Source organism: Rhinolophus ferrumequinum, chromosome 21 (assembly GCF_004115265.2).
Source record: "Rhinolophus ferrumequinum isolate MPI-CBG mRhiFer1 chromosome 21, mRhiFer1_v1.p, whole genome shotgun sequence".
Lineage (NCBI taxonomy): Eukaryota > Metazoa > Chordata > Mammalia > Chiroptera > Rhinolophidae > Rhinolophus > Rhinolophus ferrumequinum.
This window is the reverse complement of record NC_046304.1, coordinates 52,522,858-52,544,779: the sequence shown is the minus strand read 5'-3', so window position 1 is coordinate 52,544,779 and position 21,922 is coordinate 52,522,858. Positions and strand designations below refer to the sequence as shown.

The 21,922-nt window shown below is 51.4% G+C and overlaps 1 protein-coding gene across 3 annotated transcripts in view; it reads left to right on the top strand.

The window, feature by feature from the left end:
• CYTH1 (cytohesin 1) overlaps positions 1–20,350 on the top strand; it is a 69,359-nt gene extending 49,009 nt beyond the window's left edge. For 2 of the 3 annotated variants that reach the window (XM_033090350.1, XM_033090351.1), the window contains exons 2-13: positions 624–706; positions 2,054–2,118; positions 3,837–3,903; positions 4,179–4,297; positions 4,625–4,705; positions 5,612–5,724; positions 6,498–6,646; positions 7,037–7,149; positions 12,258–12,336; positions 15,810–15,881; positions 16,480–16,634; positions 18,525–20,350. In XM_033090350.1, the coding sequence (XP_032946241.1) occupies positions 624–706; positions 2,054–2,118; positions 3,837–3,903; positions 4,179–4,297; positions 4,625–4,705; positions 5,612–5,724; positions 6,498–6,646; positions 7,037–7,149; positions 12,258–12,336; positions 15,810–15,881; positions 16,480–16,634; positions 18,525–18,603 (1,175 nt within the window). In that variant the 3' untranslated portion in view covers positions 18,604–20,350. The remainder of the gene's footprint in view (positions 1–623; positions 707–2,053; positions 2,119–3,836; positions 3,904–4,178; positions 4,298–4,624; positions 4,706–5,611; positions 5,725–6,497; positions 6,647–7,036; positions 7,150–12,257; positions 12,337–15,809; positions 15,882–16,479; positions 16,635–18,524) is intronic. The other variant, XM_033090349.1, reaches the window with a different exon arrangement.
• Positions 20,351–21,922: the final 1,572 nt, after the last annotated feature.

The following is a 21,922-nucleotide window of genomic DNA, read 5'->3' as shown; positions in this document are numbered from 1 at the left end:
TGTCCTGAACCCTGTTTTTATAGGTGAGGAAATGGAGTCTTGAAGGAATGCAGAGTGTTTTGTGGTGAGAGCTGGGATTGGAATAAGTTAACTTTGTTCTCAGGATACGAGCTCCTTTTAAAACATGATTGAAACGATGTAGAATGTGTAAAGCAAAGAGAAAAGCCCCCCTAACCTAGTCCCCAGAGTTAAGCACCGTTTTCAGTTGGGGGTAGATTTTCTTCTCTGTGCGTACAATGCCTCCCCCCACCCCATGCAGAAATGGCACACAGCCCTTCAGGCCTTGCAGTGTGCCTCCCCCGCCCACCTAAGGATGTCACGGGCATCTCGCCAGGTGGGACTTGGCCTGGGGGCGGGAGCAGAGGCCTCGAGAGGCGGTTGACCAGCGGGGATGGATGTGGCCGGCCCAGTGGAGCCTCTTTCCTTCCGGCCTCACTTACCCCAAAGCAGCCTTTTTTTCTCTCATTTCTCGTGCCAAGGGCTCCTATAGCAGAGCTTTTCCTCTGTGATCCCAGGCCCCTTTCCCTTTGACATTTCTGTGGTATCTTTGTCCTTTTGTGGTTTTTGAATTTTATTTATTTTTGGCGAGATTAAAGCTTTCTTACAACACTTTTCTCCTGCAGTCCCCAGTGACCTGACTGCAGAGGAGCGTCAGGAGCTGGAGAACATCCGGCGGCGGAAGCAGGAGCTGCTGGCCGACATTCAGGTAGGAGGGCAGCACGTGCCACTGGGGTGACAGGAGGGCGACACGTGCTCTTGGGGTGGCAGGAGGGCGACTCGTGCCCTTGGGATGGCATGTGCCCCGTATAGAGTCTTCTCCTGACGCCTGACTTGCTGTCACTGCAGCTCTGGACGAAGTGTAGGTATTGAAAGTCACCTTTGCTTGACAGGTGAGGAGGTGGGATCTCAGAGAAGTGAAGTGGTTGTAAGCAACACCCAGCCGGTCAGTTGTCAGAGCCAGAGTGACCCCTGCTCTCCTGATTGCTGAGAGGCGTGTGGGCGAGGGGGGCATTGGGGCTCCGGCTGCGGGGCGAGCAGACCCCACGGCCAGGCCCTGAGGCGGCCACTTACTGGCAGAGCGATTTTAGATACGAGAAATTTGGTTCCTTGAACTTGAGTTTCTTCATCTGTACAATGAGAGTGCAAACGCCTGTTGACAGGCTGCTGTAAGGGTTAAATGAGTTCACATCTGGTCACCAGGGGTGCCTGGTCAGCCACAGCTGTTTCTCAGTTTCCCTAAATTCTTTTGCATAACTGCCAAGCTTGGTAGGAAATCAGTCACAGAAGCCATGACTTGGATTATCTTAGCCCTGAGGCAGCAGGTGTCAGTCTTGGAGGATTCCTCGAAATGTTTGGGAACTTGGGTGGGGGAGGGAGGGGGCCGTACCCTGTCACCCCCACGCTGCAGAGTGGACAGGAAAGACTTGACCAGCTCTGGTGCTGGTTTCAGTGGATTTTGACTGTTTGCCCTGATTTTTTGATTCCTGTTTTGCTGGTCAATTAGGAAAGCGAAGCGGTTTTTCCCTCAGCCCCTCCCTGTGACCGCAGTCCCTGCTCAGGGCCTGCTGACCTGGGGGAGGGAGGGAGGCGGAAAGCCGGCCTGGGCTGGGCATTCCCTCTGCTGCCACTTGGCTTGGCAGCGCTGGCTGGCGGCCTGAGCGTGGGCTGGTGGGCAGAACCTGTATCGCCGGTGTTTGGGAAGCCACAGGTGGGCTCCGAGAGGCAGTGTGGAGGCGCCGGAAGGAAGGCGCTGATTTGACGCAGTGGATATGATTATAAACTTCCTTCCTAGACTGTAAACCCCTTGCGGGCAGGAGCTTTCTGTGTCACCTTGGTGTTCCCTGGAATGCTTAGCATCCGGTAGGAGCTCCGTAAATATTTGTTGAGTAGATGAATTTTCCAAAATTTTTTGGATTTTTGTTTTGGTTTGTCTTATTCATTTTGCTCTATTTTATTTTGTTTTTTTTTTATTGGAAGGAGTTGTGAGATTTCAGAGGTTTAAATGTGATCTGTATCTTCCTCTCCTGGTAATCCTGGGCTGTTTGTTTTGTAGAGGCTGAAGGATGAGATAGCAGAAGTAGCTAATGAAATTGAAAACCTGGGATCCACAGAAGAAAGGTGAGTCTGTCCTGCTGCGGGCTGGTTCTGTGGCCGCAGCTCCTCCAAGTGCCCAGCCGGTAATTGTGGCGAGTTTGAGGAGGAAGTGCGCTCTCTGTCCTCTTTTCCCAGCAAGCACTCGTGGAGCCACAGTCCCTGCTTTCTACCCTTCAGTGTGAGGACTCGTGGATGTGAGGGCTTTTGAGGTTGTTGGAAAGGCTGAACTTGGAAGGTTCCCCAAAAGCCTTCAACTGCCCTTAATTATTGCGTGAATTCCTATTTCTTCCTCTCTGTTGTCCACTGTGTTTGTATTTTAAAGTTTCTGTTTCTCCTTTTTGTAAAGGAAAAGCTTAATGAAGGCTAAGAGTGAAATAAAGCAGGCTAGATTTCCCAGTTTTGTCTGGGTGACCTTGGGAGCCTGTTTGTACCTCCTAATGCTTAGAGACAAGAGAATGCAGACATGAAATTACAGTGCAAAATGAGAAGGGGTATTTGCGGGTTATGTTTTTCTTTTAACTCCGTGAAATGTTAGTGACTTTGAGAGTTTAGTTTTGAGGGGAGTTCCTAGACAATTTTATAACTGCTCGATGTGATAAATGGACTGTTTCTAATTCCTGCGTGTCTGTATTTTTCTAAGCCTAAGTCTCCATGTCTGGCTCTGGAAGACTGTTTGACTTTGTTATTTTAAACTCCTGTGGGCGATGCCATCAGGGATTAGTGAAACTGCGTGCTGTACAGAAAGCGGCCCGCTCATCACTGCTAGTTTCTGCATTGTCTGTTTTGGATTATAGCTTGCTTTCCATTTTTAAAAATAGTAGCTTAAAAGAAATGGATAAATTGGAGTTCATCAAAATTAAAAATTTCTGCTCTTATATAAAAGGTACTGTTGGAAAGAAATGAATAGGCAAGCCACTGACAGGAGAAAATATTTGCACTACTGTATTTGAAAATGGATTTGTATCCAGAATACATACATGCATACATACGTATGTAAAGAATACATGCAACTTAATAAAAAGACAGCCCAAATAAAAAATGGGCCATAAACTTGAATAGACACTTTACAGAAGAAGCTGTATGTGTAAAAGACACCAAAGAATGCTCACATCGTTCATCTTGAGATGCCACCCCACAACCCTCGTGTTGGCGAGTGCTGGTGAGAAGCAATGGTGTAACCACATGGGAAAACTCTTTAGCGGTTTCTTACATTAGACACGTACCCACGCTGTGCCCAGCAGTTCACCTCCCAGGCATTTACTTAAGGGAAAGGAAGCACGTCCACACAAGGAAGGGCTGTACGAGAATGTGTACAGCATTCGTATTGACAATAGCCCCAAACTGGAAAGAGCTTAATTGTCTACCAGTAGGTGGAAGGATGGAGGTAAAAGCTAACTCACACGACATACACTTGCTGGGGTGATGAAAACACTGGGTTGTGGTGATACTGCACAACCTAGTGGGCTTACTGCACATCATTCAGATGTGTGCTGAAAAGGCCACGTAAGTGGTCGGTTAATAAAGTTATACACAAAACCGCTGGAGTGGGGAACGAATGAGCCTGGGGCCAGGGTCAGGATTCCACTTGACCTTCCATCGTTAGACCTAAGTGTGCCTGTGCTTTCCTGGATAAGTCTTTCCGAAATCCCTACAAATCACTGGCTGCATGTGGGAATTGTATTTGTCTTTTGAAACCTCCTGATGACCTGGTTACTGAAGTGGCTGTGATGGTTGTTTTACAGGAAAAATATGCAGAGGAACAAACAGGTAGCCATGGGCAGGAAGAAATTTAACATGGACCCTAAGAAGGTAAGCGAGAAGGACGCCTGGGAGCCTGTAGTCTTTCGGCCGGGGTTCTCTGCCACGCTCAGCCTGGGCCTGGCGGTGTTGGCTGCGGCTCATACGGGCACCATGTAAGCCCTGCTTGCTAAACTCACTCACCTGAGCTTTTGTGTCAATGGGCAGGTCTTCACTAGACACTTCCTCTGTGTCAAGAGCACCCACACCCATTCTTCCTGTGTCCTTTCGCTTCCTTTCTAGATGTTTCTGGGGTAAACATCATAGGTATTTGTTGTCTTTTCTAGGGGATCCAGTTCTTAATAGAGAACGATCTGCTGAAGAACACTTGTGAGGACATTGCCCAGTTCTTATATAAAGGTGAAGGGCTCAACAAGACGGCCATCGGAGACTACCTAGGGGAGAGGTGAGGCCTCGGGCACGTGGGTGGGAGAGCAGGGAGAGCAGGGAGGTCGGGAGTTGAGTAGAAAAACTTCAGAATGCTCCAAGATCTTAAGGAGAGTTTTGTCCTGAGGCAGCAGCAGCCACAAGGTGCCCCTGGAGGCAGCAGCTGGTGTGTGGGGGTATGAGGGCTCCTCATTTGCTCATGCAGCAGACGGGTATGGGCTCTTTCTCACTGTGTGTGGTCATGGGAGGGACTCAGCGTGGGAAACCTCCTGGCTGGGGTTTGGGACGACCTTGGATTCTTAGCGTCAGAGTCTGACACCTGCGTGTCTTTTGTTTTTCTTGATAGAGATGATTTCAACATCCAGGTTCTTCATGCCTTCGTGGGGTTACATGAGTTCACTGACCTTAACCTTGTCCAGGCTTTACGGTGAGTGTAGTCAGGGTGGGCCCCTTGGAAAGTGGGAGAGGCAGGTCTTCGGGAGGTGTGGCAGTTTAGGGGAATTGTACCTTTGGGGGTTATTGAGACTGTCTGGAAGTGTCTTAAAGAAAAGCAGTCTAACTAACGGCCTATGATTGAAAATATTGGGTGGTTAAAGGGAATTGAATTACGATGTATCCTGAAAGCTAATTTTGCAAAAGTCTTCCAGAGGTTTTTCATTCAATATTCTGGAAATTTTTGAAATTTCAATTTTGAAATCTTTTCTCATTTTCAGTTTAGAAATGTTTTAATTTCCTGCTGCCCTAGAATAGGAAGTGGGTAGTTAGCGGTGCACTTCATTTGAGAAAGAGAAAAGTAAACTTAATTTTTCACTAAGTCTGTTACCTTGTGCCTTCTGAGAAATTGCCGTTCTGTATTTTCACGGCTATAGGTGTAAATGGTAACATCATCCTTGGTGTTGTCATTTAGGTAGAGGCAAATAATCCAGGTGAAACCTACTGGCTGTGGGTCTCCCTTTAAATTAAAGGGATCATTGTGGAAGCTTTGATAGAAAATCTCTTTTCCAGCATCGCATCTCGTTTTATGGAAAGTGGAGTTCCTTTAGGATGAGCATTATTCATATTTCAGTGTCGTGTATTATTCTGAGGAGAAGAAGCATTCTCTTGAATAGGAAACTCTTAATTTTTTATTTTTTACTCAATACTTGGCCTTTGACTGAGAGAGAGAGAGCGCGCAGGGATATGGGGTGCTACGTTTGTGTGACTCTCACAGAAGACCGTGGCCCCGCAGCTCTCCCTGTGGCCTCTGGGATAAAAATCACTGGAAGTGTAAGGATTGACGGAGAAATAAATTGTGTCCCCAAGTCCTGTAACACACCCTGTGTTCGTCACACAGGCAGTTCCTGTGGAGCTTCCGGCTGCCGGGAGAGGCCCAGAAGATCGACCGGATGATGGAGGCGTTTGCCCAGCGGTACTGCCAGTGCAACAGCGGCGTCTTCCAGTCCACGGGTGAGTGAGCGCCACCTGCAGTGTGATCACGTCGCTCAGGTTCCTTCCTCGGCACTAGACCATCTGTGAAACGGAAGGGCTTAGGTTCACACCTAAGAACATCGACTAAATGCTATCAATGGCAGTCAAAACTTGGACACAATCTGAAAGTCCAACAGTAAGCAAGTAGGAATAAGGAGCCTCTCTAAATTATGTAACTATCTGAAGCCATGTTTTTAAGAGTTTTTATTGGCATAGGAGGAGGCCGAGCAGACTGCAAAAAAGCAGGATTCCAAACTCTGAATTCCAATTTGGTTGCAACACAGGTCTGCGCGGTGCACTGGTAACGCGCATAGAGGCACGTGTCGGTACAGGGGATAAAATAGGTTACTGCGAGGCGTGGGTTACGGCGAGGCGAGGGTTACGGCGAGGTGTGGATCACGGCGAGGCGATGGTTACGGCGAGGCGTGGGTTACGGCGAGGCGAGGGTTACGGCGAGGTGTGGATCACACGAGGTATAGGGACTTACAGGCCATTTGGGTTTTCTTTTCCGTACCCTGTATTGTTCTCCCGATTTTCCGCGGCGGCTGTGTTCTGTTACGGTCTGAGAAAGCAGGCGCCGTGCAACTTGGGCCCTCGATGCACCGCTGTGCCCTGCTGTCTGCAGTGGCAGCCGCAGCTGCCAGTGAGCGGGCCGCCCCGTGGCCTCGTCCCGCGCTTCTGGTCTCCAGTCAGCTGGCACTTCATGTTCTTCCGCGCGCTGTTTCTCATCGTCTTCCTGCTCTGTTCCTCAGACACATGTTACGTCCTGTCGTTTGCCATCATCATGCTCAACACCAGCCTGCACAACCCCAACGTCAAAGACAAGCCCACGGTGGAGCGGTTCATCGCCATGAACCGGGGCATAAACGACGGCGGCGACCTGCCCGAGGAGCTGCTCCGGGTGAGCGCGGCGCCGGCACACGTCCCACGTCCCCCGTCCCCCGTCCCCGTGCGGGTGTCTGTGCTTTCCACTCGCTTAAATTCCATTACGACGTTGGTAGTGAGGCTCCACGGAGGGATCGGGAGGGGAGGTAGCCCCGAAATCTGACACTAAAGACATGAATGGAAGTCACGCTGCTGTCCTCCCTTGATTATCTATCAGGCATCTTATTTATTTTGTCACCGAGCTGCCTGAAGGCAGGAACGGTCATTTCTTCCTCTGCCCTCAGCGCCTAGCAGGGTGTGTGGCATTCAGGAGGCACACAAGTGCCTGTTGGGTGAATGAAGACAAAGGAGAGGGAGGAACGCTATTTCTAGAATCAGAGACATGCAATGTCATCTTTTATCCCAGAATCTGTATGAGAGCATAAAAAACGAGCCCTTTAAAATCCCAGAGGACGATGGGAATGACCTCACTCACACTTTCTTCAATCCAGACCGCGAAGGCTGGCTGTTGAAACTCGGTAAGTGATGCCCTCTGGTTCGGGGCTCCTGATAAGGAAACTTAGCAAGAAAGGGTGTGTGTGCTTGCACACATGTACACACGCTGTGGGACAGGGTCCACCTCCAGAAAGGAAGTGAGTGCGGGGACGCTAGAGACGTGGGGACAGACTTCGCTCCGCCATCAGTATTGCCCACGAGTGTTTGCGCTCCACATTTCCACTCTGGAAGCGATGGACCAGGTTGCGTTTCAAGGCAGTGCCTGGTCCTTTTCCCTTCCCTGTCCTCTGAACCCCTGGGCGGGTGGCCAGCTGTATCCATCTTTCTACTTCCCATCACACAAGTGTGTACCTGGTGCTCCTGCTACCCCCGCCCTGCCCCAGTGCATTGTCATCCTTCTACATCTGGCTCCCACGGCAGCGTGCATGGCAAACCCAGAGGCCTTGGCTGCAGCGCGACCCACGCCACTCCTCATTCTCGGGCACTGGTTTTTCCTCCTCCTTTCCAACGCAATCAGCCACATCGATGATTTTGTTCACTCAGGGAAAGAAAACGTATTCCTCCTCCCTCTGCCAAAAGTGAGCTTATATGGCTGAGATCTGTGACATGCCTTGTCACAGAGGTGCTGGAGTAACTGTGGGGCTCACACGACATGCACATCCACACGTGACTTTTATTAATTGTTCCAGAACCCAGAGAGAGCCCTGGACTCCCTGGACATAATGATACCAATTTTTTAGCCACTGAGAGAGAGAGTCCTTCCCTTTGTTGTCTTCCGCCTTGGCCTTTTGAAGCGTGGGTTCCCACATGATATCGGGGTGCTCATCAGAGTGAAGCTCCCTTCTGGTTCAGCCGCTTGTCACGGTGAGATCAGAAGTCACTACTCTCAGCCATTACTGACACGCCTGGGAAGTGCTGGAAAGGAATCGTTTATTTCTGACCAGTTCAGATAGCAGTAGGATTTATTATTTCCTTTTAAAAGCATATCCCAAGTCGTCGTATTTATACCTGATGACTTGATCCATGAATTTTTAAAGCCCTGCCTCACTGATTGGAGTTTTAAATGTCTCTTGAATTAGCCAACATTTCATGTATCCTTAAGCCGGTAGTATCTTTGAAGTTAAGGCTCTAAAATTACTAACCCAGGCGGCATCCGTTCTGTGCTTGAGCCTCATTGCCACATGGATACAGTTAAAAGGAAATCTTCTGCAAATTTAAAAGTACAACCAAGTTGCATCTACTTTCCCCTGCAGCGACATTCGTTTAAACCCTGATGCTGGTGTTGACAGGCCCGACCCGATACTAAAATTAGAACAGCACAAAGATGATCTTGGTTCTTGCACCGGGATGACATGCAAATTCGTGAGGCCTCCCATATTGTCAAAGAGAAAAGCATGATGAACTGAATGTGGGACCCGATGTTTAGGTCGTTGCGGTGGCTTCTCTAAGCCTCCACCAAACCCTCCGCAGCCCTTCATACTGTGTTTTCATTGTAGCACAGTTAGAATCACCTGTGTCTGTGCTGCAGACGGCGCTGCCAGCGCTGGACTTACGTGTATGTGTCTGTATGCATACAGCCGTAAGAATGTGTACTGTTGTGTATACACACATGTACATGTGTGTTCATGGGTGTACGAGTGTGTGTGTGCATTCTTACACACACTCGAAAGACTGATAGCCATCTGAAGGAAGACACTTACAATGTCCCCAAAGTAACGTTTACTCTCTTTGCTTGGGATTCTGGATGTAGTAATAAATGGTAGCTGTATGAGGACTCCTTTGTGGCATCTCTGGGGCCAGGTTTCCAGTAGTGCCTGGGAATCTGCTGCTCCCAGGTGGGAGTGGCCCGTGAGAAGAGGCGCCTCGTTTCCCCCGACAGCAGCTAGCGTTACTGTTTTTGTTTGCCCCCCCCCGTGCCCCCGCCCCCAGGCAGACATGAATAACGAATACATTGCACTTGAAGATTTAGGAACTGGGTTTAATTTCTTTGTTTTAATTTTCTTTTCTCCCTCATTTGTATGTTTCCATGATTTGGGCTCTCCTTTTCCTTGCCCCAAACTCCAGGAGGTATGTAACCCCTCAACCTGCTCGCTCCTCTGCCCAGGCCACTGTAACTGCTGCAGCGTTTTCTTATTTTGTTATTTTTGGTTATTTTGTTTTTTAATTGCTGGTGGTAGTGTTAATGCTGCTTCTAACTTACTGCACAGTCCCTAGGGAACTGGTCAGGATCAGGGGTTCGGAGCAACTTGCATGTTTTCCCCCTGGGAGTGGTAGACAGGGCGTCAGATAGCGGGGTGCCAGGGCACGGACAACTAAACCTGTCTGAGCACGGTAACGCAAGAAAACCTCCAGAGGGTGCCTTAGCAAAAGCAGAGGAAGAAGTCACTGAATTTTTTCTTGTAATTATTGGCCAGGCATGTGCTCTGTATGTCGAATTCCACTCGATTCCCATGAGTTAAAAAGTAATTTCTAAAGTGGAGAAGAGGAGGATGCCGGTGACTTCCCAGGCCGTGTGCTTCTGACAGACTGATCAGAAAGCAAACTAGGAAAAGAAATTACACAAATCAGGACATTTGCCTTTGCATGAAAAAGGGAACTGGTGTTTCCTGAACTCAAAATGATACTGAGTAAAATTTAAAAAAAAAAAGAAAGAAAAAAAGAAACCAAAACCCCCTCCTTGAAGTCCTTTTCCTTCATTTCCTGGGGGTTAGGGGAGGGCATTACAACCTCAGCTCTGTTTGTTCTGTTTTGTTTTTCTCCCTCCTCTTTTTCAACAAGTCATCTAGAAGCCTTAAATCGGCCTTAGTTACATTGTTGCTGTCCACTCTCCATTGCTGATTTGGGGAAACATGTTTTCCTGGCCGGGAGCCACGCAGGTGTGTGCTTCACGAAGCCCGACTTGAGCGGGCTGTGCGCTGAAAGACCCAGCCAAACCTTGACACCTGTTAGAAGGTCCTGGGGACTGGGCAGGGCGTCTCCAACAGCAGGGGCAGCCGCCCGCCAGCCTTTCCACCTCAGGGGTCAGGGACCCGAGGGCAGAGGTGGTCCTGTGAGTTCCACGGGGACTGTCCTAGGTGCGCGCATTGACCTGTCTGCTTGTTTCATGTCTGTTTTTCTTTCCACATGGAAATGTTCCCCCTGGGACCGCAGTGGTGCTTCATGGTAGAGGTGTCGGACACCACCCATGGTCAGGCCGAATAGCCAAGCTTTCATAACAGGGAGAGGGCGTTTCCAGCTTTGCTTTGCGCCTGGGTGTCCTTCCATCTTTGTCTTTTTGGCATCTGACCCTTTTCCATGGCTTCCTGAGCCCTGTGCCCCCGGGTGGCCCTGTGAGGGGAGCATGTTGGTAGTCACGGGGTGAGGTGTCCTGGGTGCTGAGCCCCGTGTGGGAAAGGAGGCCCAAGACGGCAGAGCCGAGTTCTCAGACTCCGAGATGGGGAGGTTTCCTTTCTATAGCAAAGTGGTTCCAATTCTAAGTATACTTCTGTCTTCTTTTTCTTTATTTATTTCGATTCTGCCCAGCCTTTCCCGTTTTCCACATGCATGACCTATTTCCATCTATGGTTTTTCCCCTAATCCATGCCGTTAGGGACCAGAGGCACATGCTCACATCAATTGCCAAATCGCCATGGGGGAGAGAGTCAGTCTGCTCGACACTGTCCCAGGGCGGGCGGGCGTGCGGGTGTGTGGCACCTACGTGCTTCTGTCAGACCCCCTTTCAGAACCCCGGTCTGTGCCGGTTAGAACCTTGGCAATGGGTGATCAATGTCTTAACCTCCCCGGGAGTGCAGGCACCCAAGCAGAGCCATCAAATGCGACCCAAAAGCCCAGTAGTCCTTCCACTTGCTGTCAGGCCCTGTGTCAGTGCTTTATTTCCGACGTTGTTTGCGCTGCTCCTGCAGTCGTATCCTTTTAGGAAACCTGGTGTGAGCACACAGCATGTCCCGGCAGTCAGAAGTACTCCTCCTTTAAATGCACCCTGCTCATTTGTGAGGGCAAGGGATCCCACTGGATCACACCCACGGCCCTTGCTTTCTGTGAAGATCGGAGAGTAGTGTTCTCTGTAGGTCAGGTCTTAGCAAAAAGAGCGCATGCTGTCCAGGGCCATAAAAACTGTTAGGAGATGCCACGCGTATCTTAACCTCTGGGTGATGGCGCGGTTCGTGTTCAGAGAGCTCGCCCTTGACCTGGTGGAAAAGGAAGGTGTGGTTCACGGCCGTGGCCGAGAGCAGGACCGGCTTCCCTCAGGCAGGTCGTCCCCTGACTCCGTTCCCATCTCAGCAGAATGGCATGACCCCAGCGTTTCTGGGTGTGTTGAACTGAGAAATACTGAAGAGAACTGAGAGAAGTTGCCACCAGCTCATAGCCACCCGTTAGCCGTCCTTTGGCCCATGGCCTTTTAGCTGTTTCTGTTACAAGCGTCTCGTGAGGAGTCCAGAATGAAAAGGCTCCAGAGTGGGCCCTCTGCTTACCAGTAAATTCTCCCCGGTACAGGACTTCTGTGCTGTGTCCCCCCTGTCTCTGGGGAAGTTTTATTTTTAGGGTACTGGCCCAGGAGCCCAAAAGTATAGAAATGCACTTCAGTTAGGAAGGTGGGGCAGTGGGTGAGGTCCACGGTCCAGGAAAACCTGATTTGATTGTGAAAGGATTAAGATGTCCTCCTTCCTGTTTCTTCCTTCCTGCCCCTTCTGATGAAACGGCTCCACACGGCCCCTGGGCTGCTTGACCCGACAGTGTAGCTTGGACCAGGGGACAGGCCCTCTCCCCTCTTGCTCTTTCGTTTGCCCGTTCCCCCCACACCGAAAGCCGCTTCTCCAGCCCCGTCAGACTTGCATTGCGTGTCATCATTGCCCAGTCTCCCCCCCACCCCCGTGCCCTCATCCCGCTGTCCTGATCCCATCTCCGGGTGCCTCCCACTTGCTTGCTCTGCTTGTACCCACAGACTTTCACTCCGTGAAAGGTGCTTCTGTTCTGGCTCTGTGTCTTGTCACCGATGTAAATCTTGCCATGGCCTCAGTGTCCCCTGGCGCCCTGGCCCTCGCAGCTTCTCCTCACTCAGAGGAGAGCTTCGTACCCCGCAGACCTGCACTGCCTGGTGACTCTTGTGGGACACCCGTCTCTTTTTGCTCTGCAGGTGGCAGGGTGAAGACTTGGAAAAGACGCTGGTTCATTCTGACTGACAACTGCCTTTACTACTTCGAATATACGACGGTGAGCTGTGCTGGTCGGCCTTGGGACCGGAAGTGGGCCTGGGATCCCCGTCCGACATGGCTGGAGAAGGCAGTGGGGCCAGTGGGGAGACAGTCAGCTTTGTCCTTCTGCTTCGTTGGGGGTGGGAGGAGAGCTAAGGAAAACACCAGTGTTGGGAACCCTGGAGATCCGTGTGGTGTCTTGCCAGAGGAGCTGTGGTGCAGAGCCACCACCTGGGCCCAGATTGGGCCAGGGGACACCTGGCCAGGAGAAAGAGGTGGAGGGCACTTGATGTGTGGCGTTAGAAACAGGTTTTAGAGCTGGGCTAGAATGAACTTGGATCAGTTGCCGAGAAAGTTTGTGGTCCTCTTGAAAGGGAGGTGAAAATCATCGTGACTTGGAGAATTCCGATTCTTTAGCAGAAGTGCTGAGCCATTAGATTCCGAAGAAACAGCCAAGGGGTAATATAGAACAGAGGGAAAAGAACTGAAATGAAATGGGAAAATTTAGAGATTACCTGGAGTTTTAGGAAGTCGAACGTTTCTTAAGCTGTGGCAGCCTTGCTGGTTTTGATTCGGTGGTGAAGGAATTAAGTACACTGCTAATACAGGGGTACCTCGATTTGCGAACGTCTCCGTTGACGGACATTTTGGTTTACGAATGCCGTAAACCCAGAAGTAAATGCTTCGGTTTTCAAACACGTCTCAAGTCGGAACATGTCACGCGGCTTCCGCTGAGTGCAAGATCCTGAGTCCTAAATGTCGGCTGTTGTCGAACGTTTCAGAACTCGAACGGGTTACGTTTGAAAACCAAGGTACCACTATATGTGTTAACCTGTAAGTCTCTTTTATAATAAGAGCCTGTGGAAATAAAAATCATCAACTAAAACCTTTTTCGAAGCGCCTTCTCACAGAGCACTCAGCAAGCCGGGCAGGTTGGTGGCTGTCCTTTCTGCCGTTCTTCTTGGTCCCCTGAGGAGCAGGGTAGGTGTACAGCTGGCAGCATCGGCCTTGTGTCTTGAAACAAGTCCCGGCAGTTGAGTGGGAATGCCTTGCTTTTGGTCTCCAACCGTCTTCACTGAGTGAAAGTTGTGGGTCTACTGAGAACATGATTTAGAAGTGTCACTTACAGTAGTGCAGAGCAAGGTGGTCTGTAAATAAAAGATGGAAATCCTGGCTGTGTTTCTGTAAAACAGCCGGAACCAGGGCTCGGTACCTCACTGCTTAGGAGCAAAGTGGGTTTTCTGCTGCTGTGCCCACACTTTGCTTCGTCCCTGTGGACGGCGTACATACGTGTCAGCTTGTAACGCAGAGTCACTCATTTTGAAAGCGTGCTGTTAGGGCAGTCAGTAGTTTTGAAAGGAGTTCTGACCAGGGATTTGTGTGTTAGAGGGGCTAAACTCATACCGCTTAGGTTCTGCAGCAGGCTTTGCTTTTCTGTGATTAACATCTTTTCAACTGTGAGAACGTGTTTCAAATACGCAAAACAGGAAAAAGATGGCTTCTTCCTGCTTCCGCCCCAAAGGACCACTATGAATGGTGTGGTGCACTTCCTTCCGTCCACCACCCCCGCGCCCCCCGACACACACATTGCCTTTTCTCTTGAAGATATCTAGACTGATGACCTCTTTAAAATCTTGTTTGGATTGTTTTCACTCTTCTCTGGGTTAAAACGAAACATACACAGACTTCTAAGCAATGTACCCTAAGTTCTGGGACAGTCCCAGCAGTAATGCAGTGAGACTCTAGAATCTTGGGGTTCTTCCTGATGCCAACCATGGTGGCATCCTCTGAATGCCATTTAGCAATGTGTCAGGCCATGGGAAAACAGAGATCACATTTCCCAAGACAGAGGGAACCCTCAGGGTTGATGGCAGGTGGAAGCTTCCGCAGAGAGCTGCCTAACACAGAGGGAGAAACGGGGGTGGGGGGGGCTATAGCACCTGGATATGCAGGGGCTGAGCTAGCGTGACATGGACACCTCGACCACGGCAGCAAGGACAGAGGCTGCGGGCGGGCACAGGGCCCTCACCGCACAGCCCTGGGGCACCCGCCAGCCCCCGCCACCACCCCACGCCCTCGTCAGGGGTAGCAAACCAGGCAGTTCTCCCCTTTCCCTCTTCCGATCAAGGAACAGTAGTCTGCTGCTGCGTAGAAATTGGTGGAATGGGAAACGTGAAAAGAAGGGACTTCCTTCCTGCGACATCAGTGAGGGCTCCAGACCGTGTTCAGTTTGGAGAACTTCCATAGAGGGTGGGTGCGTGGGCATGATGTCCCTCCCAAGGGGATGGGACCACCCTGATGTTGGGCGTTCGCGGTGCGAGAGGAGAACCAGAGCTCGGGGGTCTGAGAGGAGCTCGCCCTCCCCTCTCGTCCTTTCCTGAGACTGGGAGTGACCAGCATACAATGCACCCAGTTCTCTGGAACTTTCAGACTTAAAACAAATGAGAACATGTTTACAATGTAACTGTAATTGTAGAATTATAAGTTATTCATTAACAAATAAGTTAAAACTTTTAAGGAATGGAACAGATCAGCCAAAACTATAATCACCAAAGAGAAAAGGCTTGAGACAATCTCAGACATTATATCTGAAAGACAAGTATTAAAACAATTAGCTAAGATACAGAGGACAAATAATGACAATCCCAATACCAGAATAATTGGTGCCTTCAAATATATGACATTATTGGCCTGAAAAGGAGGAAAAACCCCAAACCTGCAAATCAAAAGAGCACATGGTATTTCGGGAACCTTTTTTTCAGAGAAAGCTTGGCGCCAAGGCTTAGCCAAGCTACGCTGTCGAGTTTGGAACAAAGGCTGTGGCCGTGGGTTGGCTGCTCGGCAGGGACAGGAGGTGTGATGGCGGATGTCAGACGTCTGATGTGTGTGCAAGCGCGTGCATGTAGCGACCTTTGTTGATGCCGGAAGCACTGAGGGAGGGCCTGTCGGTGCAAGGGGGCGGCGGGGGTGTTTGGCACGAGAGTTGAGGTGGCTTTTGAGATCCAGGTGGAGTTTCGGGGGGCGCTTTCTCTTTGGGGGTCCCACAGTCTGGTGACGGGTGAGAGAGGGTAGGAGATAATGATCAGGGATGACATGTGACACAACTATAGTCCCACGTGTTAGGGCTTCCAGGATGAGACTAGGGTTTTCAGGGAGGTGCTGAGGCTTAAACATGAGTAGGGGAGCCAGGCAAAGAGATACGACAGTTTTCTGCATGAAAGGGGCTTAGGTGTCCCTGCCGAGGGCCATACATGCATCTGTTGGACCCCTTGCCCCAGTCCTGGTGTGCACCTTGCAAAGGCCTTTGGTTAGAGGGATTCACGATGTGTCATCCCGACTACGCCCCTTCCTTGTTTGAGAGCATTGGGCCTGGGCCCTGCTGAGCTGGAAGAAGGGGGGAGAAGGTTGAAGACTGGGGTTCCGCCGGCAAGGAATGTGACAGGGGAGGGGCTCGCGAACGAGCCCTGAAGCACCTGCTCAATTCTTCTGTAGGATAAGGAGCCCCGTGGAATCATCCCCTTAGAGAACCTGAGCATCCGGGAGCTGGAGGACTCCAAAAAGCCAGTGAGTATTGGGGTGAGACCGCTTGGGGGGCAAAGGGACGGGCGTGGCAGTGCTTTGCAAAAGAGTGAAATTGCAAAGGTTTACTTTAAAACACCCCTGGAGAGTACTACCAGGCCTTGAATTGAACCTGACTTTGAAAATGGCCTTCGTGTTCAAGCTGAAGATGGGCTCCAGATAACTTTGTTGTTCTGTCATCTGCTTCATTGCCACTTACTGAAGGTTACACGTGCTTGACTGTCCCTGTTTTAATGGGTTTCAAATGCCTTCAGAGTTGTTTTCCTTTGTTTTGGAATCTCACCGTGCTGCTGGCTTAGCTTTAAAAGGCACTAAGTGGCCTGCAGTTCTCTCCGTCTTAGTTGCGTGTTAGGAGTAGAGCTCACATATGTCTGGTTGATGCCTTTGCTGGCGAGGCCTGTTTGTATAGTTTGCGTTCCCCGGAACTCCACTTCCAGGCTCTTCTCGTCTCCAGGAGCGCTTGTGTTGCCTGTGATCTGTGAGGGTCAGAATGCCGAGCCTCGTGGGAAGTAAACCAACGTTTCTTTCCTGGTTAGCAGCTTGCTAGATCTTTGTTGCTATCTCCCTCTTTTCTCATCCTCAGAACTGCTTTGAGCTTTATATCCCGGACAATAAAGACCAAGTAATCAAGGCCTGCAAGACCGAGGCCGACGGGCGCGTGGTGGAGGGCAACCACACCGTGTACCGGATTTCTGCCCCGACGCCCGAGGAGAAGGAAGAATGGATCAAGTGCATCAAGTAGGTGGCGTCTGAGCGATGGGGCTGCTTCACCTGCCTACGCCTCGCAGCGCGCAGGTGTTTGCCGTGCAGCTGTTGAGCGCACTGCCCTTTAAATCTGTAGGGAAGGGCCGGACTGTGGTTTGAGCTTACCTTCCAGGGCTTCTTGGCCATTACAGCAGGTTTAGAGAGCACCCCACATGTGGGTCCCCAAGTGCACTTCACAGGCCCAGAGGGAGCTTGTGAGCAAGCCACGGGCACACGTGCCCTTCGCTGACCTGGTTTTTCCGTGTCTTAGGGAGCGTCTCATTGTCATGGCGGCAGTTCAGGGGTGATAGTACTCGTCATGTTTTATCATTTCTTAGTCCTGTGAGACGCTGGTGTCCCGTTGACAGATGAGGAAACAGGCCCATGGAGGTTGAGTCGTTTGCCTGAAGTCACATGGCCGCGATCTAGAGTCACTCCGTGCCGCCACGGAGCTGCGGGTCTGGGAGGGAAGGCCTGAGTCAGTGTGCTGGTCCCGCGGGCCTGCGGGTCCGGGGCTCTGCTCCACGCTCCTGCGCAGCCGGAGCACCAGCCGCTCAGCGAGAGGCATGTTACGGGGCGGGGTGTCCAGGCGCCCAGGCCTCCTCCCCTTCTGCCCGGGACTCCGTGGCGCCCGCCCGGGACTCCCGTGGCGCCCGCCCAGATCAGCACTGTGCCCCATGTGCACGTCACTGCTCGTCGTGGTGGCATGTCCTCCTGAGAGCGCGTCCCCGCTGTCCCCACCAGGCGCTCTGTCCAGCAGACGTTACCCAGCTCGTCCCATTCCTGGGCCTCTTGACTTGCCCTGGAGACCAGGGGGGCTGCACTGACAGGTGGCCTTGCGTTGTCCCATGTGGTGAGCGTTCTGCCCTCAGGCCACAGCCTACCCTGAGGGGGCTGAGCGGACTCTAGTCGTCGTCTGGGGGCACCTCCACTAAAACCAGAGTACTTGGTTTACGCCCAGGGTAAATGGTGAACAAACAGCAGTTTCCTCCCACCCACTCTGGGTGGCCAGATGCCTTCTAGGCGGGGTCCCTGGGGACACGCGTCGGGTACTGTCCAGCCACAGCTTCCCCAAGGAGCCGTCAAGACATGGCTCATGGGCACAGTACCTCTTAACGGGGCACAGTACCTCTTAACGGGTCCCAGTCCCCGCACACGTGCTGGCACTTACGTGGTCAGGTGCAGAGCTAGCCGTCTCCTTGACTTGTGAGCTCCCCTGGAAACTGCTCAGCGCCCACAGTACGGCTTCTCTGGAGAAGCAAATGCAGCTTCAAAACTTTCGGATCACAAGTTGCCTGAAGGCTGAGTGTGACACACACAGGGGATGAGGACGGCTGTCAGCGTCCTGTAGTGGCTTCTCTGTGCCTCCCTGTCTACCAGGCTGTGGACGCACAGCAGGCCTGACCAGCCGCTCACGGGGGCCCCAGCGGCAGCGCTGACTGCCCAGTATTAGGTCTTGGTCATGGAGCTGGCAGCATGGGTCCCCCAGTGACATGGTACAGACCGCGGCCGCCATCTGAAAGCACGTGTGCCAGGTGCTGCCATGTGGCGTATTGGATCAAGTGGCGCTCACTGCTCCAGACAAACGCCAGCTGTCACCATGGAACTGAAGAACCACGTTTGTTTTTCTGAGTTAGAACACAACTAAAAGAATGTGTAATATTCTGTTCCTAAACTCAAATTTGAGTATTAGGGTGATGTAGACAGTAAACACCCCAAAACGATCTTGTCACCTGTGTCTCTTGGAGCTTGTCCCTTAGGCCGTGGTGTGGGCATACTGCCTTGGTCTTGACGGTGACGCCCGAGCGGGCAGGGGCCTGGGGCGTCGTCTCCTGCGGTCCTGTCCCTCAGCCTCTTCTCTCTGTCTCCTTTTCTGCATTCTAGAGCGGCCATCAGCAGGGACCCTTTCTACGAGATGCTGGCGGCTCGGAAGAAGAAGGTGTCCTCCACGAAAAGGCACTGAGTCTGTGCAGGGGGCCGGTCCGTCCCCGCACCTCCCATGTCGGGGGGCTCGCCCTGAGTTCTAGAGACTCGCTTCAGCTTTTGCTATTTTTTTCTAAGTGGGCGGAGGGTAGCAGTTAGCGCTGGGGAAGAGGGACCCCGAACCGCATCCAGCAGGGGCTTGAGTCTCTCTGAAGAGAACGGAGCTCGGTTTACCTCCCGGTTATTTCATTGAAGAAGCCTTCAGCCCTGCTCCGTGAGTTCCTATAGGGATATACTGTTACATGTTCAGAAAAGGTGGAATGGGAGTGAAGCCACGTACTCTAAAGATATATTTTTGTTTTCTAAAAAGAGAAAGTAAAATAGAGCTGTTCAGATGCGCCCTGCCCCATGTACCTGGGGAAGCTTCTCCCTGGGCAGCTGCTAAGGGGTGTCAGCCCTGGGCCCAGGGGGGCAGGCCGCCTCCTGCACTCCGGGGAGCCGGCGGGCACGCCAGAGGGTGGAGGAGGCAGCAAGCACTCCGGACTTGACAGCGTCTGCCTGGGATCTGCGGCGGCCTTGGCAGGTGGCGGGCAGGTGGGCGGGCAGTGGGCGGCCTCGGCGGGTGGCTCCCGCTGATGCTTTTCCTGTCCAAGTGCCCTGGGACCACTGAACGGAGAAGAGTCTGGACACTTGCGTTGCTTTTCTCTTTCAGAATTCATTCTTGTCGGGTTTTAAAATAGGAAGTGAGCATTTTTTCTTGAGCTAAATACCTAATAACCAAAACTGTGAGGCAGGTGACCCCAGCAGAGGCTCTGGGGTGACCTAACTGTTCTTATTTGGTTTTCCTTCCTCCTCCCAAAGTCCAGTCCTCGTTTTAGAGGAAGGAGGAGGTCCCCCCATCACCTTAGGGCTTCAGCGTTTCCTGACTCTGAAGTGGCCCTCACCTGGACTGCTCTCCATGCATTTTGTGGGGCCCTTAGGAGGGAAGTGGGCCTTTACCTGCTCGGCGGGGGCGGGTGGAGGGGCAAGGGGGCGAGAAGGTCGGCCTCCCCGGTCACTTTGCTTTCCCATCGCACGACACGTGCATTGGCCTCACCCCTCCACAGTGTGAAAGGAGCCGTGAAAAGCAGCCCTCTCCTGCCGTTCTCTCAGGGACTCTCGGGCACTCCTGCCGCTCGCCAGGGCCTGTGTGCCGGTCCAGCCAGAGCAGGGGCTGGCCGGGCAATCTCGGCCTGTCCCTCCAGGTGCCCAGGACCAGGCAGTGCTGGCCCAGTGCTGCCTCACGGAAGAAGGCGGAAGAGCCGTCGGTCTCCCCCGGGCAGCGGGACCCCGGCTCCCCCGACACCTTTAAGGCAGGCTCACATCTCTGGAAATAGCTTTTGTAAAACAGACTGGTGGAGGAGTGTTGGGGGGGCTCTCTGGGGCACCCCCTTCGTGCAGGTCCTACCTGGAGTGGCTTCGGGTACTTTTATGCCAGAGCTCGTGAAGGTGACAGAGGAGGATCCAGGCTGGAAACCTGAACTTTCTGGGCGGCAGAACCAGGGTGGTGCAGCCGAAGTCCAGGTGGCCTCGTGCCGGAGCCCTCCGCTGCCTGCAGGTGACCTGGACAGAGAGGCACCTGTCAGTATTATTAAGTCTATTTATCAGAGGTGTACATAATCCATGTATAGTTTTTCTCCTTTCAGATTATTTTGTATTTGTTTAAAAAAAGTTTTGTCAAAATATATAAAGAAATGACTGAAAGTTATTGACAGGGTTTTTAAAAAATTATAATTATTCCAATTGTTTTTCGTTTGGTTTGTTTTTTTTGCATTGTAAACTAGCGCCAAGGAACTGCAGCAAATAAACTCCAGATCTGCCCAAAGCACCTTTGTTGTCTGTGGCCTTCTGCCTGTCATTCCCAGGGTGGCTCTGGGCAGGAAGGTCAGGCTCCCAAGGCTGGTGTGGGAGGAGGTGTCACTTCCCCTTTCTTCTTAAGTCTAGTGATAAGATAAATTGGAAGTGGGGAGGAGGGCACAGCAAAAAAGACAGAACGGGGGTGACTGGATGGCTCAGTTGGTTAGAGCGCGAGCTCTCAACAACAAGGTTGCCGGTTCAATTCCCACATGGGATGGTGGGCTGTGCCCCCTGCAACTAAGACTGAAAACGGCGACTGGACTTGGGGCTGAGCTGCACCCTCCACAACTAGATTGAAGGACGACTGATGGATCCTGGAAAAACACACTGTTCCCCAATATTCCCCAAATAAAATTAAAAATTTAAAAAACACAGTCATTGCCAACTTATTTGCCAACTTATTTGAAGAAGAAACAAATGTCAAACATTCAACTTTAAAGATCAAGAAATCTGCCTTCAGCTGAACCCACACATTTGCAGTATAGTTTTGTTTTCAGCTATGCCTGCATGATGCAGGGAAGAGTCACAGTGAGACAGAACTCAGAAGCGGAGAGGACACTTGGCATGGCCTCACAGAATAGAGACAAGCCCGGGCCTGTCCCCTTGGCGGGCAGTCCTTTCACCCGCTGCTCGGACTTGTCTTTCCCCACCAGCAGCAGTAAGTTCCCGTCTCTGCTTGCTTCACACTCGCGGGCCCACCCCTGTCATCCACCGAGAAGGGGGGGTGACCCCTCCACCGAGAAGAGAGACCATTAGATGTGAAGGACAGCTCTCCTCCCTCCTGTTAGCAGCTCAACCATGGGTCTCCTTTGTTGTTCCCCCCCATCTGTGGAGGAAGTGACCACCTCCTTGCCTGCCTCCCTCCCTCGACTCTTCGTCAGTTTTTCCCTCAGGCAGACCCTTAAATCCCCACTGATGCTTTTCCCTCAAGCTACAGACGTGCACGAGTCTCTTTGGAAAAGCAACTCGCAAAGCTCGGGAGCAAGGCGATGCCTGCTCGCCCCACTTGTTTTCAGCATTGTACTGAGGGTCTTGCCAGGGCAATCAGGCAAGACAGACAACATGCTGCTAGGAAAGGAAGAGGATGAGTACCTCATCTAAGGAATCTGTTAGGTTGGTGCAAAAGTAATTGTGGTTTTTGCAATTTTTTTTTTAATTTATCGGGGTGACAATTGTTAGTAAAATTACATAGATTTCAGGTGTACAATTCTGTATTACATCATCTATAAATCCCATTGTGTGTTCAGCACCCAGAGTCAGTTGCAGTTTTTTTTAACCTTTTAAACCGCGATTACTTTTGCGCCAACCTAATACAAAAACCCTGTGAGAGCTAATACATGAATTCAGCAGGGTTGCAGGATACAAGATCGATACACAAAAATCGATTTTTTTCAATACACTACTAGTGAACAACCCAAAAACGAAATGAAGAAAATCTCACTTGCAATAGCATCAAAAAGAAT